At 37.5% G+C, this 20,961-nt stretch overlaps 1 protein-coding gene across 1 annotated transcript; it reads right to left on the bottom strand.

Moving 5' to 3' along the window:
- Positions 1 to 3,792: 3,792 nt before the first annotated feature.
- On the bottom strand, positions 3,793 to 16,293 carry NTS (neurotensin). Its single transcript, XM_074169045.1, has 4 exons — positions 16,233 to 16,293; positions 12,357 to 12,418; positions 5,995 to 6,219; positions 3,793 to 3,939 (listed from the first exon to the last, which is right to left on the bottom strand). The coding sequence occupies exons 1-4, from the start codon at positions 16,291 to 16,293 to the stop codon at positions 3,793 to 3,795; spliced, it is 495 nt and encodes a 164-aa protein (XP_074025146.1).
- Positions 16,294 to 20,961: the final 4,668 nt, after the last annotated feature.

The raw sequence follows: 20,961 nt of genomic DNA on the forward strand, positions 1-20,961 counted from the left end.
GTTTCTGAATAATTGGTATAATTATTCATGAACTTCATAAAAACATCAGCAATGGAATATGTAGGAAAAATGTGCTCCTCTGCAGAGACAGACAGAAAATATCTCAGTAATTGCATGTATAAAACAAAATTGTTCATATCAAGAGGCAGCTCTTTAAGCCAAGGTAGCAATCGGAGTTAATTGTCTTCAAAACAACATTTGTAAACTTAAGGCAATGATGGGAAGGGAAGGGAAGGGAAGGGAAGGGAAGGGAAGGGAAGGGAAGGGAAGGGAAGGGAAGGGAAGGGAAGGGAAGGGAAGGGAAGGGAAGGGAAGGGAAGGGAAGGGAAGGGAAGGGAAGGGAAGGGAAGGGAAGGGAAGGGAAGGGAAGGGAAGGGAAGGAAAGGAAAGGGAAGGGAAGGAAAGGGAAGGGGAAGGGAAGGGAAGGAAAGGAAAGGGAAGGAAAGGGAAGGAAAGGGAAGGAAAGGAAAGGAAAGGAAAGGAAAGGAAAGGAAAGGAAAGGAAAGGAAAGGAAAGGAAAGGAAAGGAAAGGAAAGGAAAGGAAAGGAAAGGAAAGGAAAGGAAAGGAAAGGAAAGGAAAGGAAAGGAAAGGAAAGGAAAGGAAAGGAAAGGAAAGGAAAGGAAAGGAAAGGAAAGGAAAGGAAAGGAAAGGAAAGGAAAGGAAAGGAAAGGAAAGGAAAGGAAAGGAAAGGAAAGGAAAGGAAAGGAAAGGAAAGGAAAGGAAAGGAAAGGAAAGGAAAGAAAAGAAAAGAAAAGAAAAGAAAAGAAAAGAAAAGAAAAGAAAAGAAAAGAAAAGAAAAGAAAAGAAAAGAAAAGAAAAGAAGCTGTCTGAATTTACAAATCTACATGTTGTGAGGACCTCCTCTGGCTTGAACTTCAGTCAGCAGCTCTTGCTGCTGCAAGGCAATGCACAGGTAGAACCAAGGCAGGTACCCTGAGGATCCCACTTCAAGAATGTGTGAAATAGAGACAAATATGCATAAACCTGCATATATTTTCTTGCTGCTATCATATGTAAAGGACGGCTAAAGAAAGGCTGCAATTCCACAGCAGTGAGGTCATCAGGAGGTAGCAACAGCTAGAAGTGAGAGGAGATTTCAAGAAAAAAAAAGGTCCCCCAGCCATCAAAATATTCCTTAACAGCTCTGTACACCTGGCTTAATCGTATGGTTTAAGTGTGTTTTCTAACATTTTAATGCTGCTATGCTTGCTTTTCAGCAATGACCAGTAAGCTGAAATGCCAGCATTGGCTTTTGTAGCTTTACTGACCATGTTGCAATTATGAATATTGTTTCCTCATCTAGTTAGGACTGTCTCTCACTCTGGATGACATCCCTCTGACAGCTCCCTGAACACCTTCATCAGAGGCTAGGGAACAACTGAACAAGCTACCTCCTGCCATACTTTAAGCTCTGCCCCCTTCAGTGACACAGAGTAGCTGACCATGTGTGGATTCACAGGGTGCTGAAAGGAAATGGGTTATTTTAAGTCATTTTCAGCCAATCAGTCTGGCTAATCTGTTACCTCTGCACTGCAGGGAACAAGTGCACAGTCACAGAGTAAATCCCACTTGAGTGTGGAGCACTAGATGAGGGTGAAACAGTTAGTCATCATCATTTGAGGTCCCCCATCATCACCCTGAATATCTAAATCACATCCGAAATGAAACATGGAAAGGTGCTTTTGTTTTCAAAAATTTTAACATTTTCTGTCAGACGACAACCACAGTAATTTATCTTTTTTTTTTTTAACTCTTTTACTCTTAAACTGAACATGAGAAAAAAATATCATGGCAACCTATTTCTTTTTGACTTATTCTTCTGTGTTCCCCATGAAATAGTGATGGAAAGTTTCTTTTCTTTTTTCCTCATATATTGCTAGCAGTGAATTTTGAAACAAACTCTTTTCTGGTTTTTTATTTCAGACCAACAGGTAATTTAGAATTTAAAGTGTCCATAATGGTACCAGGGAGCTTGTAGGTTTGTTGGAAAGAGGGATGTGTCTTAGCCACTTGAGAGCATACTGTGTCTCCAGTCCAATTCTATGACAGTTTCATAAAAAAATAAAGGGCATGAATCTACTAGAACCTTATTTAAGCAAAGCCCTTAAGTGCATTAAGCATTTAAAACATTGAGATCTAATGTGCTTAAGTGCTTTTCTGTATTCAAGACATAACAATTATTACAATAATTAGTGTATGCTTAGTTGTATCTTGTGAATGCATGCGCTTAGTGGCTACTGAATAAATAAACTGATTAATAACATTTGCAGTGAGAAAAGGAGATATAATTAGCTTTAATATAGTGAAAAAAACCAAAACATTTTACTGGAAAAAAAACATTCTTCCCCATGTAACAAAGCTGCTATAGCCATTGGTATGGGTATGTTTTCTATGTCTATCCCTGCATATGTTTAATAATAATTGACAGAAAATCTGACCTGTGAGAAGCTATGGAAATTCTCTGAGTGTTTTTTTTCTGGCAATTTGTTGGAACAGCATTACTTTGAGGAACTATCTCAAACAGAAAACAGATATGTTTTCAAAAGCAACATCTGTCCCATTCCTTGCCTCCTGGTTAAGCATCCAGACTTCATTGGTCTTGGCCTATTCCTCTACTTTGACTGTTGTTGTGATCCCCAGTTCTTTCAGACTGTTTTCCTCCAAAGTGGAACCCAGAATCTTTGAGATCCCAAGTCTTATGTACACATCACAGACACAGAGCTGGAAAACTTGCAAATTTCAGGTGCACTTGATTCCTAGTGGCCTGAAAACATTTTTTTCCATGCTGAGAGCTTCCCTCTCTGTCAGCTTCCAAGACTGTCTTTAATTCCTGAAACTGCCTGTTGTTACTACAAATTTGTTGAGGGAGAGGAAAGAAATGCCTTTTAATTGTAAGTTTAAGGTGTTCTAATTTTAATTCCTCTTGCAAATATATCTCCCAAGTTTCTCATGTAACCAGATTGGTATTTTGTCTTTAACAGTGACAGTACAGGAGCATGAATCAGCATTTATTTTTTGTCTTTTTTTTTTTTCCCCCTGAACATTCATAGATTAGGTAAACACTAGAAATTCTTTTACTGATTTAATAAACTGTTTTCCTTATTTAGTTGGTGATACACAAGACTTTGAAGCACATCTGGGTTTTTTATCCCTAGCATACTTTGTTAAAGTCTCATTTATGTGTTGTTTTCTTAAATTATGACTCTTCAGTGGTAAGTTAGGAGTAAAGAACTTAAAATTCATTTACAAGCAAGCCATTTAAAATATGAATTTTGAAACTGCCATTTAATAGTTAGCTGATAGTATTTCATTCCTTCCTTAGACCTGATCCCTGATAAATTAAATGGGCTAATATATAAAATATTGTGGCATTTCTGACTAGTGTATTATACAAAAATTTGCAAGCATGTATATGTTTGAGATGTTGCATTAAGAAATCTTAAGATTCTCAGTATGGTTTGTGGACAACATCAATTTACTTGGTTTATGTCAGTGTGCTTTATAAAGTAGTAAAATGCTACAATATTGTTGGAAATATGTTGAAATCTCAGTTTTGTACAATATATCATGCTTAGAAACTAGATTTATTTGCAAATGTATCAGTCCAATTAATCTCAAGTAGGAAAAAATCACAGTCAAGAAACAGCAATTGCAAAAAAGACACAGTTATGTTATCGTCTTGATGATTTTCCATAATATATTTTCACACAAGTATGGTTTCAGATTTAAATAAGATAACCATAACGCACAGTTACCTATAAACTAAATATACATTGTTTTCTTCTGCTGCATCAGTAATATGAACTTCTCTTGAGTATGTATGGTCTTCTAGCTTTGTTCACATGTAGCTGCCGTTTCAGAATATAGGGATTTTTTCTTTTCATTATTTCCTTGTCTTGGCTTGAGTTATCTACATCAAAAGCATCTTGCTGAAGTAACTGTAGGATGCAAGAAGAGATACAATGTTATTAGCTTTTTTTTTTTTGTAATGAATGTTATAAATTCCTAGACAGTTTTATAAAACTTTAACATCTGCCACCAAGAAAAGACTTTACCATAATAGTTGCAGGTTTAAAAAAAAAAAAGAAAAACAAGAAAAAAAGAAGCCCCAAACTCAAGACATTAAATTAAGATTAGGCTAAAGATGAGCTGAATCCTGTGGAGGTGATATTTAAATTCCACTGAAATGAATTAGATCATTGCTTTTGACTAGAGAGAAAAGTTGGTATGTCCTCCCTGGACTAAAACTCAAATTGACTGAAATCTTCCTAATGTTTGTCACTCTGTAATCACTCACTTAGGCTAAACACCTCCTAAAACACCCACTGCTTGCCAGTTTCAGCTTTTGAGCAATATTTTTATCTGCAACTTCCTACAGCTAAAAAATCAAAATGTGCAATAAACAAATAAATTAAATAAAGCACCAGAAAGCCAACATTTTGTCAATCAAAACTTCTTATATAACTGTATTTCAACTTTTACTTGGAGTTTTTGAAGTGCTTTGTTCAGATTCTTTCTTGCTTTATTTGTTTATTTCATCCATTCTCTCACCATGTTCTTCCATGGTCCTACTGTCCTACTGTCTGGCTGAAAGGCATTAACCTGAAAACATTTTTATACTCACCTCAGTATTTTCCTAAACAATCAAACTCTGTTACTCACTTAATTACTTAATAAATGAGTACTCATCTAAATGCTATTGAAATGAATGGAAAGACTCTCATGGTTTCAACACACTTTGGAGTCAGTCCTGAATGAATAAGATCACAAGAACTTCTTTCATTACATAAATTGTTTATTTCAAGCCTTCTCCAATCCTTCTCCCTCTGGCTCTATCCCTTCTTCTTTTATTGCATTTTCTAAACCTCTGCACAGCATAAGCACGTTCCTAAGATGAGAGAGGAATATTTTTTTCAAATTCACATGCAGTACTGTTAGGAGTGAAGATTCCCAGCCACAACATGAGGTGATGAAACTGCAAAGTAAGGAACTGTGATTAAGTCATATGAACTATTGCATACAGTTCTATGGTAGCTCCTTTTCAGCAATAAATGATGAAGAGAGTCCTCAGAGAACTCTGGTTGTCAAAGATGCTGCAGTCTTTTGTATGGACCACCCCACCTAATATGAAGGACTGAGAATAAGCCTGCAAATGCAGAGCTGTGATTAAGCAAACAAGAGGTTCAAGATTCAGCCAGACTGCCTGTGAACCTGAGATAGCTGAAGAAATTGGATTTACTGGAAAGTGGGTAGTGACACTGAGGTATCTTTTTTTGTTATGCAAAGCAGCTTTTACTGTAATACATAACAACGCAAGCAGATTGTGCTTAGTGTACTTCTGTGTGATTATTGCACTAAGATAAATGTCACAAATGGACTATAATCAATCATTATTGAAGAACATCAATCTTCATAAAATCACAATGCGAACTTACAGGGCCCTCTTCAGGTGCAGGGAAGTGAAAAAAAAAAGTTCCCTTTCTATTGGTTTCCTAGCAATGATAAGAAGCCCAGAGCACCTGGTAAAATTACATGTAGACATGGGCATGTGTCCATGCATTTTGAATCCAGTTTCCCTTAGGGCCTTAAAAGGGTTTTCAGAAACCGTCTACATTTAGTAGTATGCCTCAATACATCTGCAGTAACTTCACGTCTATTAAGCAGATATTAATTTCGTGTTCTGGCATAGAGCTCACTTTTATGTGTTTGTTTGATTCCTTGGAATGGCTACAAAGAGTGGAGAAAGTATGTAGTTAAGAATAGTTCTCATTTATCCATAGGTCGTTAAAAAACAGACTCAGGTCATCAGGAAATACATTAATTCACAACTCTTCCAATAGGAGGCAGATTAGAGGTATTAGAGAATATAAAAAAGGGAAGGAATGCTCGGACAATGTGATGGGAGTTACATGGATATGGATTTTAAAACATCACTACAATAGAGCCTGAAAACTTAATAGCAGTTGAAATGTGTTTGTGGCAGTTTGTTTTACCTCCCAATGCTGAAAGGCTCTACTGTGGCAAACTTTCTGGAGTTGATATACTGTCAGCATTGCTTCCAAGCTGAAGCCATCCAGAGCAGCAGGAAACTGTCTTCCTGAAATGAGATCCTCTTCATCTACCTCTACCGTTTCCCCGACTTGGTTGTTTATGTTGTTGACAAGATTGCAGACATTTAGCAGGGTCATTTTCCAGTAAGGAAGTTTTGCTCTGTTAATCTGAAAATACAAATACCCACTATTTAACATGTTGCAATTTTTGTTTGTTTTTTTAGCAATAATATGTGACATTCAAACATTTTGGTAGGAACAAGTTTATATGTTTGAAGTACTTTTCATCTGCTCAACTTTTAGACAATAATTAGAGAGTGCTGAAATTAGGACAACTCTTTTATTAAACACACCAGGTCTGCTTCCCCACAGCCTTACCCCCCAGGTAGATATACACGATGAAAAACTGAACTCCTACCAAACCAGAATGGTAGCATTTCATAGTCATTCTGCACAGGTGCAAACAAAAACACAGATGGAAATTAATATAATATAAATTCACAGGTGTAAATCAGGACAATGAGTCAAACCCACTGGATAAATTCCCAGTACTGGAATCCAAGGTGGATGCCTGTGGTTAACTAGATGCTCCTCCTCAGCTCAGAACAAATACCAGTCATTTCAAAATTCCCTGAGAAAAGGAACAGAGTCCCTGCTTCAGGGAAAGCTGTCTGATGAGGCTGGGTCTGAAGTTATGGACTCTGTAAGCCTCAGGACTTTTGGATGCTGGAGAGTCATGAGCCTGGGAGATGCGAATTGAAGGTCTGTGGGCTTAGCTGAAGATGGACCAAAGATGAAACAGAGCCGTGCAAACAATGTAATCCTGATTTAGTAACTGGACTGAAAACCTCAGACCAACTGTACTTAGCTGGTCCGTAGTGGACCTGTTCAGAGATGCTACAGAAAGACAGAAACAGAGAAATTTCATCATGGTTTGTCTCAAATTTTGCTTGCTCCAGTATCTTGCATGATTTAGGAGCTATTTAACTCTTAAACCCTTTTTAAAAATGTTGAGAAAAATAATTGTTACTTTTCTACTGGTACTGTTCATTCCAAGCAGTTGTGGCAGTAGTCTTCTTTAGTTTTGATTTTCAACAGAACAAAATAAGTGAAAAACCTAGTTCCTACCTCATTCACTGCTTTTCATGTCTTTGCTGCTTTCTTGGTTCTCCCACTATTACTTATTTCTTTCAAATTATATACCTTTTAGTGGTGATCCTTAAACTAGAACTGGTGACACAGCAACCTCCAAACAAAAGCCAAAAAGCAGATTCCTATTACTGGCAAGGGCTTCCTTGCTGTGCACATTAGGATCATGTTACCTATGAACTGAAATGTAGCTGCTTCTTTTCCTGGATGTACAAAGTTAAATATAGGTATTACATAAACACAGACATTGCCTTTTACATACTGACAGCATTACTTAAGAGTATGGATGCAGTGCTTACTTAGCTGAACACTAAGTAATCACATAATCTGTTATTTCTTTAAAGCATCTTCCTAAAAAGAGGACATGGTATGCAAGATTTATGCATATTCACCACACCACTATTTTTTGAGGGAAAAGAATGAAAATGCAGAGAAGTGAGAAAGAAAGAAGAAAAGCTGGCATCACTGTTAGCATTAGTTACAAAAAAAAAAACCAAAAACTTTTTGGCTATAATCATCACTCCAATATACATCTGGTATATGCATGCCTTTCAAAAAGAGAATAATTTACTCCTTTAATAAAACCACTATGTGTTCTCAGATTCCTGAAAGGGGTCAGGGAAACAAAAAACAAAAAAAAAAAAAAGAAGAGTATTTTGTTTTGAGGCTAAGAACAAAACAAATCAACTCTTATTCAGAAGCTTGAAATTGGTTCTGCACTGTTTACTTTGACCGCATCTGCTGTCGCATCAGGTGCCCTAATTAGTCTATTGAATTATTTGAAAAGATATGGTAGATTAATAACAAAAATCAATCTCTTTGCAAACTGTCTAATTTAATTAATGGAAGTTAAAATAGCTAAAAGAGCAAGTGTCCACTGCAATTTCGAAATCTTCTTTGGTCTGTTTTAAAAAATCTGTGAAATATGAAAATACGGATTTTTCCATGACAAATGAGGAGGCTTTTCCAGTGCAATTCTCTCTCCAGGGTATAGGAAAGAAATGTGAGCTAGCCCTACAATAACTAAATTTCATTGAGGAATAAAAAGTAGGGGCATTGCTATGTGATCAAGTTAGAGTTCTCAATTAAAAAGCAAACAAACAAACAGACAAACAAACAAAAAAAAACACAACCAAAAATGTTCCAGTGGATAAGAACAGAAGAGGAAAGGATAGGGAAATTTGTTATGCCTTCTTGTGTAATTTATACAATATTTTTGATGTAAAATTACTACTTTATGTTATCCTGATGCATGTCTATGTTTAAAGGAACTTTCCTCTGCATATTGGTAAAATACTTAAATAGCAGACTTCATTAGGTGAGATTGGTCTTAGCTGCTATTCATGAGATTAGGGGGAAAAAATTTGCAGTGCTATTTCCAAGCATACGTTGTTAAGGGAGTTTAATTCCCATTAATACCACACATATGTCACCCCAAAGTATTTTTACCTTGGTAAACCTCCTTCTGACTTACACTGCTGTCAGCTCACAATGAGAGTATAAAGCATTAAGAACATTAAGAACATATAAAGCATAAGGAACATTAAGTCAAGAGTGAAGTATTTTTTTTAACTGAACTTGGAGCTCTCCAGGTCATGTCCAGTCGCTGAACAGCAAGCATTGCGATCAGACAACTTTGTTTTATAGGTTATGGGAAACCCCTGAGGTGTTTATCCTAAAGGAATATGTGAAAATATAGTTTAAGATGACCATAACTTAAATGTTCATGTTCAGGTATATTTCTGCTGTGTAATATATTTTCCACACAGGTCTAAGCAATACCAACTATGGTTGATCAAGACATATTTTGGAAAACACCTACAGAAGATATCAAGGAACCCATATCTGCCAAGATGCAACTAATTTTTTTTAAGATTAACTTGAAAAATATCTGGGAGTGATCTGAAGGAACAAAAGAGATTGCAATATGGATCAGAAATTAAAAGTTATTAGTGCTGAAGTGAAGATGATATATGCATATCCATTGTCGAACATGCTTCTGAAATAAGATTCATATATATATTTTCCCACACCTCATATAGCTTGAAAGAGAATTTTAAATCATTTAACAAACTGAAATGAGCTTGAGAATATTTCCTTCTTTGCAACAGGCTTGTCCTATGAAAAATTAAAGAGAATCCCAAATTATAAATTCTATGGTATCTTTTTCATTCCGTTTCTTGTTGAATGATACCCCTGACAGTTTAAGATACTTGTTATGTTACAATGCATACCTCCCAAATCCCTTTTTCGTTTTTTTAGGAAAAGAAAGTTTGATTCTCAGTTTTTTATATTCTTGTCTTTATCTAGAGAAAGCAGACGAAAAACAGTTCCATAACCAAGTAAAACCCAAGGTAATGTAGGATCTCTATGGTTCCTTTTCAGAGTAGAAGTTGAATTTTGTTCAGAATGTAATAATAGAAATAATAAACATACTCTGTCTTTAAACAGATATGGTGTTGAGTTCTGCTACAGTGGAAGTTCTTCCATGGTGTATACTAATGTCTGTAAATGTAATGAATTTTTATGTGATGACTGAGTCACAAAGTCAGTAACTCCTAGGCAGCTGTAACCTCGTCTGCCTCTGACAAAGAGTCTAAACTCTCTGGGCACATACAGTCAGCAATAGGCATCACAGAACTATAAGAAGCTCAGAGGGTCCAAGACACCAGAAAATTAATGTGAGTGGGGGACTACATTCTATTGATGATATGTTCTTCAAGGAAACACTTTTTTTTTTTTCTTTAACTAATGTCATCTCAACCTTGTTTGAAGTCAGGACATTCTCCATGCAAGTGGTGGTTTCAGGCAAGCATTTAGGAAGCTGGGAATAGAGCTATCTGTTTGATACAAAAGAGAGACAGCAGATAACTGTCCGCATATTTGCAACACTTCAGGTTGTGTTGTCTTACCAGATCTTCCAAATGGCTTTTTGGATTTTATCTTAGAGGAAAGACAGATAAAGCATTTTAGGGACTTATTTGATCCCTGTGTCTTCTTTGAGATGTAACAGCATGGAAGGGTGATAAACTGTATTAAATGTTGAAGACATGTCACAATAAGCATGGACATACTTCTTTAAAGATGGAGAGTGATTCAGCATAGAGATGACCTTAAAGAGCATTTTGAAAAGAGTCAATAGACGCTGGACAACTATACTTCACAAGTACCTACTTAGGAAGATTTTTTCTGCCAAGTGATAAACCACTTCACAACATTTTTAGATCTGAGCTTTCATAAACAATTTTTTTTTTATTTTTTTCCGCCCATCAATGCTATTTAAATTGTCTGGATTTCCCTTGCTGCTTTTTACCAAGTCAATGTCAAAGACATTTAATGCAATTTAACAATAATTGCCCTCAACTGGAACCAGATCTCAGACACAATACAAGACAGTTATTACACATACCATCCTCAAATTTGTCTCTCACACCAGGACCATACTTTTGCTCTAATGAGGGTTAAAAGCTAGGAGAGGACAACAGAAAAAAATAAAAAAAATTTGTCATTTCAGTAATGAATGGATTAGTGGTACGCCTCTTGTAGAAGCATTTATGCACACTTTTTAGTGGTTCTGCCATGCCTTACTTTGATGTCAAGAGACAATGTATCCTGGGCTAATGAATTTTAGACGGTGATTTAAGGCAGTATAATGTAGAATTAAAATAGTGTCTCCACCATGCATCTCCTGCTTCTGTCAACTTCAAATGTCACTTGACTTATGGTATATATCATAAGGAAATTGAGTAGCAAGCTACATGATGTAAAAAACCATAAAAGAGTATCATGTCAAACATCATGACATTATGAACTGGTGAACTGTATTTGTGCATTTTTAGTTACCTGAGATTATGCTATGTGCTGAAAGGGAGAAAAAGATGGAAGTGGAAATTAGGTTCACAGTTCCACTAAAGCCAGTAGCTGCAGGGTTTCCTCCCTGGTCATCTTATGCTTTGCCACACAGAGAAAGAACTCTTTTTTTCAGCCTCCTACATTTAAATATGTCTCAGGAAAAGAACATCTATTAAATCTTTCTGTACCTCAGAGAAGCGAGTGGCAAACAGGTTTATTTGGCATCTAATTAATTACCATGCCAGTAAAGAACATGGGAACTTAGGAACTGCCAGACCAGATGAAAACAATATATTTTCTAGCATCATTTCTTACTCTAGTCTATTCAAAGGATCCTGTGAAAAAGCTCACATATAAGCAAATACAGTAAATGCAGAAGTCTTCCAGGCAGGTTTTGTCCTTAACTTTCAACTATTAGCTTATTAAATTCTTTGGGGGTGGTGGAGGGGATGAATTTTCATTTCTGATGTTATTTTCCATTGAATTTAAGTACCACTTGAACTTCATATGAACAAAGAATTAAAACATTCAACCTTAAACCCATGGTACTTGTTTCTGGGTGTGTTCTTTAATATGCTGCTGAAGAAATATTAGTATATATTTAGTATATATTAGTATATATTTCTTAGATTATTTGTGGAAAATAACAGTGTTGAGAAAGTGTTTATCTATCAGCCTGTTCAATACATATGTGCAACACTTGCTGCTTCACCTTGTCAATATGAGATTGGAACTGAATTTTTGTCTATTTGTATTAAATAACATGTGCGTCCCTCACAGTCTGGCAACTTGCCAAGGAAATGTCATTTATCAAATTAATATTTTCACAGTCATGTCCCCATGTTCCTGTACTAACACTAACTAACACTATGATTAAATTCCTAAACCAAAATCAGCATATGTATTAACAGTTTTTGCTTTATGACTATCTTAATTTTATATGCATATAGGAAAACTTCTGCATAAAAATAGTGCTTATGGATTTGACTCAAGGTTAATTTAGCTTTCATCAGGCATAATCCTATTGGAAACACGTTTCCTCATATAAATTTACATCTCTGCACACAACACAGTTTTGACAGTTTAATGGAAGTACCAGTGTTTCAAGTGAGGAGCACTTTTAGTATGTCAAATCAACACCTTTAAATTTCCTTTGAACTAAAGAAAATCTTGCACCAAAGTAACATCTAGCACTGAACTTTTTGGTCAAGACCATAGGTTATTACTTTGTGCAAAGACTTCTGGGTTTTTAATGAGAATTCATTTGCTCCCTACCCATCAGCTAAAAAAGGAAAAATAATTACCTTTGATGTGTACATATTGGTCAATAAATCTGCTTCTAATGCTTTCATTTCCTCTTCTGAATCTGAGAAAAAAACAGAAGCATATGTTTATTATTTAATTACAGACATTTCAATTCAGCACACAAAATTTTGATTCTGTGATTTTGATTTTTGAGATCAATGAATTTTGAAAAACAAACAACTTAGATAAAAACACAGCAAAGTGATCTAGAGGGACTTTGAGGAGTCTTCAGATAATAGCAACATTATTTTAAAATGGATACTATCTTTTTAAAGCATGATCAAGCTTACTGAAGTGAATGAAATGATTCATTAATCTCAGTTCACTGGTAGACAGGCCCACTAATGATGTGCAGCCGTTTCAGTATGCAAAACAACTGCTGCAATATTCTTCATTCAAAATCAATATGATTTTCGTAATCCCTATTTGCCACCTCTCCTTACTTTGGAAGAAGATCTTAGATATATATTTAATATTTATTTAAGTAGCAGCTAAATATTTAGGTGAATGGCAGTTGGGATTACTTGACAAGATTTAGTGTTGACTATTCTTAGTTAAATTAACAACATTTTTATTCATATGAAGAAATTGAGCTCGATCAGTTTGTGATACAAGCTCTTGGCATAGATCAGAAGAAAGTATTCTGACTGAAAGTCTTAGGATTTTCTTTACAAATTTAACTGAATTTTGATAGCTCAGCAGACTTACAAGACCCATGATGTGGTGAACAGGGTAAAAATTGCTGTATAAAGAGAAAATAACCACGAACTTTACAGCTTTGTGCTGTACAGAATCACAAGGAATATCTGATACCTTGAAAATGTAGCAGCAACCACAGCTCAAAGTTGAGATATATACAAAAATCTGTTAAGTTTTTTGAGCAAAACAGAGTTCCACGTGGCTTTTAGCTTTCCTTGAATACCAGCAGTCCAAAGCCAAACAATATGCTTACTTATATTTAAAACTAAATTAAACTAAAATCTATTTCATATTCATATAAGTCATATTTCACTTTCATTAAAGTGATTGATGCTGCTGTCATGTAACATGCTACCACAGAATCTGTGGACAGATTCTGCCTATGCCTTCATTTCAGGGATCATCACCATGTTGTGTCATCACCTTTCACAGAACATGAGACTGTAAGGGACATTTTATACAAATATGTTCTAAAACACCATAGATTTCTGCTAGCAGAGGAAGCCAACCATTATAATGCTCTTAAAAATCTATCATGCTCCATCTTAATAAGATCTCACCACCACTGTGTTGCTTCTTTGAGAAATCCTTCCAAACTATAATTGGTTATTCACCTTCTTCTAATTTAAAGCTTCTAATTTTATTTCTAACTACAAATTTATTGTTTGTATATAACTTTCTTCACTACTAATTATAGCTTTCTATTTATAATATTTACCCAACTCACATATTTTTTGAGAGCAATCACAGCCCTTCCCAGCTTAAATCTTTAGAGTGTCCTTACGTGGTGATTAGCGAACAAATGCAAGATCATTGTGTCTTTTGGACATAAGCCATTCCCCTGGAAATCCCATAAATACTTCACTGAAAGGCTATGCCCAGAGCTATTAGATTCTCGTCTGTTCCGTCTTGTAATAGCCCTGTATTCCCCAACTCATCAGAGTGGCCCTCCTCTGTGCCTGATGTGACATCAAGACAGCACAGCATAGTACAGTTCAGATCAGAAGCCTCAGTACTTAACTACCTTAATGCTTACCATTAGCTACAGGAGGTAGCTCTCTTACACGTTTTTTGATTTTGTTTCTTTCATGGCTGAAAAACTTTAGTATCCCATAAAAAAAATGACATCAGATAATATGACCAAGTCTTTTATCTCCTCAGACATTTCCAACAGCTGTGTTTCTGTTAAAAGGAGCTTAAAGTTCTCCAAAGTTCGGCTGGCAGCACAATATTACCTCAGCTGAATTTCTATTAATGATAGCAGCAGCTCCTGTGTATGGGTGAGCGGCACACGTGTGACAGCATCATGATTTTTGGTGTCCTGGGTCCTACCAGCTGAGGACAATGAAAGGACTTGTGTCTGGTTAGCAACTGGTTTTTATATTGCGTAGAGGATGGAAGATAGTTTCCATACCATGGAGGTCGGAAGATAGCTGCAGATGTGGAAGATAGGTAGGTATTAAGAAATACTTAGAGAAAAGAAATCTGAAGGACACTATTGAGGAGGCTGGTCAAGATTCCTCAAGTGAAGACTAAAGCAAAGCTTGGAGGAGGAGAAGGGAGCACGTCCAGGTAATACAGGAGTGAAAGAGACAGATGAGGAGCAAAAGCATAAAAAGTGCAGGTTCTCAGAGAGCAATGTATAAAAAGCCTGGTTACACATTATTTCTCAAATCAGAGGGAAATTCACACAGTTTTATGTCCTCTTGATTCACTTCTTATTGACAAGAAATATAGCTTCTATTCACATATTCACATTCTACAGGAATAGTTATGTTCTGCAGGTACATACTTTCCCCTGAGGGCAAATATTTTCAAAAGAAAAATAAAATCAATGATTATTTTCTTTATGACATAACTGTCCATACTAGTTAAAACTGGTTTGGTCCCTCCATACAAGTTTTTCCACAGCATTTCTCATTTAAATATAATTTCAAAGTTTCAAGCAAATAAACCATCATGTCAGTTATATATACAATCTGGTTTCTTGGTTTTTTTTATAAGCCTATTTTAATTTCCACTGAAATTTTTCACTTTAGTGGGCTTTCATTCAGTCTCTACAAACAGTTGAATTTGAAACTGCCTCACTGAAAACACTAGTCAAGTATTTGGTTAAGAAGCTTCATATCTATGGGGATAAAATAACAAATATTAAACCCTGTCACTACAATCACCAGTTCTCTATAATATACAGAAACATTATGCTTAAACTGTGATAAAATGTGGGTATTATGTGTGTTACATTTTTCTTCTGCAGGGGAATACAAATTGGAAACTTTCATCTAAAGTGAGAATTAGGAATTCTGAGTCGTCCTGAATACTGAAGCTGAAAAATGAAGCTACTTGTAAATTTACTATTTAAATTTTATGGAGTTAAAGTAATTTTAGAGTCAGTTAAGACTGGATTTTGAGCCTATTCTGCTTCATCTCTGTGTGTGTACACCTGTTTAATTGCCACTATACCTATTTTTGATCATAAACTTAGGGAACTTTGCTGTGCCATTTTCCAAAGGAGCAGAGAATGCATTTTAATATATGGTCCTCTTTTTTTAGGTTTCTAAAGCAATTGTGCTTGGGAGTAGAAATGCACTTACATTAACCTTCCTATCGAGTGATCTGCATCTGATTCAGCATTTTTTGTCATAATTTCAGATCGGCTGCTGGCAATTTTTTCCCCAGAATACTAAAATGGTATTTCTGTCACTAAAAAGTGAATAAAGTGCATATATATTCATTTTGATTTGGATTTTGGCAGCTATTCATGAAAATTGTAGAAATTATATTTTCTATTATAGTCTGGCAATACATGGCATTCAATAAAACACAAATGAGGCAGCATAATCAAGTGATGGTTTACACTGATGTATATTTCCAATGACTAGTCTACACTACCTGCTATGGTATGGATGCTGCGAAGAGGGATGGTTTATATGAAGGGAGAAAGTTATGGGAGTGATATAATAAATGATGCTGGCCAGAGCCCGTTATCAGGGCCAGCTCCTTGGCGCCTATTGAGTAGAACCGCGGTGGCCCAAAGCGACTTCACCTCCTTTCCTTCGGTCCCTCTGAAAGCTTCGGGAGCGGCTCAAGCGCCAACCGGTCAGAGAGACGTCGGGGGATGGCGGCGAGCGCCCAGCCCGCGGTGCGGGGCGCGCCCGGGGCGGTGCGGAGCTTACCTGAGCAGAGGCTGCAGGAGGCCAAGGCCAGCAGCACCACGCACACCAGCTGGGCTCTCATCTTTTTGCCGCGCTGCCCTCTTAGAAAGTAAAGTCCATAAATCCTGGGGAGAGACGGAGAGAGAGAGAGAGAGACAGACAGAGAGAGTCCCGCCGCTCCGCACCGCACCGCGCTGCTCCGCGCCCTCAGCACGCGTGCTAGCGAGCGGCTGCCGGCACCAGACGTGGGACCCGGACCCTTCCCCAACTATATAAGCCGCGGGGTGATGTCACGGCGGTGCCGCCATCGCCTGCCGATGAAGCTCCCTCCCTCCTCCCCCTCCATCCTCCCCCTCCATCTTCTCCCCCCTTTCGCCCCCCTGCCTTCCTTCCCCCCGCCCCCCCCGCCGCTCTGCGCCCGCCAGCGCTGACGCCACTGGCCGCCTGACGCACGCGGAGCCCCGCGGGGCGCGCAAAGGGGCGCAGAGCGAACCCCCGCACCCACCGCCGCGGGCTTTTCCCGAAGCTATCTGGAAAAGCCCTGAAATAACTATATTTTTATTATTATTAAAAAAAAAAAAAAAAAAGTTACCGCAGTTGCTCGGACCGCTGGCACGCGCGTAGCGCAACGGTCCTCGTGCGGTCGCCGTCTGATGGGCTTTGTCTGTCATCTCTTTTACCTTTCTCTGCTGCGAGGGAAAAAAACAGGGAGAGAACCGCACACTGGTCACGGGCAGGGCTGTGACACCGGGGGGGGTATTAAACCGGGGATGGGAAAGGTACGTGTGGCATCGGGCATGCTGGCCACGGGCAAGGGTGTTACATCGGGCATGAGTAGCAGAGGGGGGAGGAGGAAGAAAAAAAAAAAAAAAAAGAAAAAGAAGTCTGTGTGAGAGAGAGAGAGCGGTGGAGAAAGAGAACGGGAAAGTCACTTGATAAAGATTTTTCATGGGCGCGCAAAGAATTCTAACACTCGCCACGGCGAGACTTCCTGTTACTTCTGAAGAGGACTTGTCATAAACCGACAGCTACGGTTTCAAGGGACTAAGCGCTCCTGACAGACGTTTCTCTTAAAATGCGCTTTTCTTGGTTGAATTTCACAATAGGTATCTTTTCTCAATGACCAGCAAAGAACAGGCTCCGTGAATAGTACCCCGAGCTCACGACCCAGTAAAACATGCAGGGAACCCGAGGCGGGAGGCAGCGCGGGGGCGGAATGGGCGCGGAGCGGGCGCACACTGCCCCGCGGTGGCAGCGGGCGGCGCCTGGGGGGCGCGGGGTCCCCCGTCTCTTCATCGCACGCCCTGCCCTCCGTGCCATAAAAACCATGGAAATTATCCGAAGTGGAGGGTAGGGCAGGGTAATCTTTAACGTATGAGTATATAAACGTAAAGCTGAAGACTCGCATCAGCCTCCACCGCGTTCTTGCTCTTACTGTGATTTTTTTTTTTCTCAGATGCAGATAAATGCTCCATCTGTTGAATGCAGATACTACAATGTGGAACATTTTGATCTCTGTGAATACATTTAAGGACAGATACACATGCCACAAATAGCAAGAACACAGTCTGTGAAAGGTAGATTCTGCTAGCGGGGATGTTCTCTTCACTGCAGAAAGTTTCCTTTAAAATACAAAGAGCAGTGACGGGTGCTGTTTTCCTCCTGTACCCTCTGTGCCTATCTATGCCACTGAATAGATGCCGCAGAATTTTCAAAGTCCTGCCACAAGGAACACCTGGTGAGAAAAGTTTAATTAACTGAATTCCTTCTTCCCTGAATCAACTTTTGCAGCACACCAAAATTTAAATTTAAGTGTTGTTTTGGTTTATCGTCAATAAATACATGCAGAAATAAAGTTGAGTGCATTGTGGTGGCATTAGCTGTTTTAAGAATATGGATTTTTGCATACAGTTGGGAACACATCTTTAAAAGCAAACAAAAAACCAAACAAACAAACAAACAAACAACCCCAAATATGTTTATCACATTGCATGGGCTCTGCTAGTCTGCCAGAAAGTTTCAGCTATTGCTCATCTGCCTTAGCACGGAGGTTAGATTAGATAGCCACTCACGCTCCCCTCCAGTCCTATTTTCTATTATTTCCATGATGTAGAAAGACCAATCTGCAGCTGATTTTGCTCTGTGGGTGTCCTGCAGTTCAGAAAGCTCTATGAATGAGAATCATATTTCATAGATATTTTCTAGTGCCTACTCTCCGTCACAGATTTCTTCAATAGTGTAATTGCCCATAGCCTTATGTAACTGGAATTTATAGGAGAGGAGTTATATTTTTTCCTCAGTAACAGAGTTTTGCCATTTTTCCTGCAATTAAAATCTATGATCATCTATTTGTTCCTTTTTTTTTTTTTTTTTTTTTTTTTTTATGCTGAGATACTAACTATTAGTTATTATTAGTTAACTATTTCAAGAGGATAAATGTATGGTATGTTATGGGCCATAATTTTTTTTACCATTGCTCTGTTTTCACCTTGTCTTTTTTTTCTTTCCCCCTGGAAAATGACAAGGCAGAAATTTCAGTGTTAAAAATCTTCTTTGCTTTCTTATCACGTTGAATGTCCTTGACATATTGTCTCCAAGTCCCTTGGATCAGGCACAATTGAGCTTGGGCAATTATATTCTCAGTAGAACTGAACTGTATTTCAGGACCTCCATTACTTACTTTTTCTACTTCTTTCCTACACCTGTAGCTTCTACTGCTCCATTAAGAAATGCGTAATAGGAATTTTAACCCTTTCAACAATTAATTCCCTAAATCACCTTGACTTCCTTGAGTCATCTTCATATTGTGTTTCTGCTAATGAAAACGGGCTCCAGAGAGTTTTTATAAAAAAAAAAAAAAAAAAAACAAAAAAAAAAAAACCCAACTCTTTGCATATCTCTCTCTTTCTCTCCTTCATTCTTTTCAAATATTCCTCAGCTAAAAAAAGGACTTATAACTATTCATTAGTGTCAGTCAGCTTGTGAAACTCAGTTTATCTTTACTTGCCCTCAACATGTGATTTAAACAGCCTGTCCAGGCCTATAAATCAGCTCCATTCACAACTGTGAGGCATCTGAAAATAATGAAACAATCAGGGAAATGGCAGATTCATGAAAGAACAGATACATGAACCTCTATTTACTTTGGACATAAAACTACCATCAAAACATATGGATGACACCAAACACAAAAGCTGTAATCACCAAATAGAAGGAGAAAACCATTCTGCTAATGATCTGCAGTGGAAGGTACTGGAAACTATAATAAGGAACAGTCGATGTTCCAGTTAGCAGTCTTATGCCTTGGGAACAGATATAAACACAGTGAGAATGAATGGAAGGCAGTTCAAGCTGTTCAATCTTGTCATTAAATATATTAATGTCTGAGTATTTTTTTGCAGATTTTTTTTTTAAATATTTTTAGCCAAACCTTGCGGTAGTTATGGAAGTATGGAAACTAGAAAAGGAAACATTCTGGATGTGGTCAGAAAGACAAAATTTCATACAGCAAACTGGCTCAAGATGCTCACTCACAATCTCAAATTTGAATTTAGCTGTGGTGATTAAGCTGCTTTGCCCCTAAAATAGTTTGGCTATCAGCAGTTTAGGTTAATATGCTGGACAGAAAACTGGTGACTCGAATTTCTATCATGTCAGGTCAAGGGACAATAAGCTCACGCAAAGCAGCAAGACAGACAGGGAAGGGTATTCAAAGCACTAAAGCACAGTCAGACACTGCAGCTGAATTTCCCAGGCATTGTGAGTTGTCAGCATCTCTTTCTCTGAGCTTAAAATATGTCTAGGGTTTTTATTCGGTTTTGTGAGGACAGTGATGCTCAAAAATTTATGGTGTATTCAATTGCTGAAAATCACAGAGATCACCTTTGCTGCAGAGGATATCAGGAAAAAATTCAAAAGTAAAAAGGACATGATGCTTAACACAGTGGATCGTTTCTGTGTTAGTAAAACATTAAACATCCTCTCTACTTCAAACCCAATCTCCTTTAGCCATTCTGTGACTTGATTTTTCAGATCTGTGTGGTTGTGTACTTTCAGGAAACTTTGAGGAGTCAACTGAGTAATATTCAAGAACTTACTGCTGTACAAAAAACCCAAACACATAAGCAACCACATTATTATCTGAATTAGAAATATTTCTTAACATGCTGCAAATCTATGCCACATTTTGTAAGGAGTTGCAAATCAGCAGAAACTTCTTGGACATATAATGAGCTGTTTGTGTTTTAAAGTTCCAGACTCTGAAACCGTGAAAGTGGTATTCTGTGTGGCCTCTACATACGAGGTCTACATTCATGGCAGAGCTTTTTTTAATCCATGCTTTGATGTTTCAAACAGCAACAACATCTCAGTACACCAGGGGATCTTGATTCTCAAATCACAGAAAATTTTAAAGTATCATCTCAACAGAATGATCTGAGGTACCGTTTCTTCTTTTGAATTATCTTTTTTTTCCATTAAAGCACAGCCATTATATTATCAGGACTTTGAGATTCTCTAACCCTTCTCATCAAAAAACAGGTTCTATATCTCCATTACTATAAAGCAAATACACCATGTATGCATCTACACTCCTACAGTTAAAACCACTAAAAATGTGAACCTTTTGGTCATATATATATATGTAACTGTTTGGAAATTCTTTAGAAAAAGTCATTTTGCATAAAAAAAGGCTATACAAAAACAATCTTCTCTCCTACTCCTAATTTCAACTTCCTTTTTTACACTTTTA

Source organism: Numenius arquata, chromosome 2 (genome assembly GCF_964106895.1).
Source record: "Numenius arquata chromosome 2, bNumArq3.hap1.1, whole genome shotgun sequence".
Lineage (NCBI taxonomy): Eukaryota > Metazoa > Chordata > Aves > Charadriiformes > Scolopacidae > Numenius > Numenius arquata.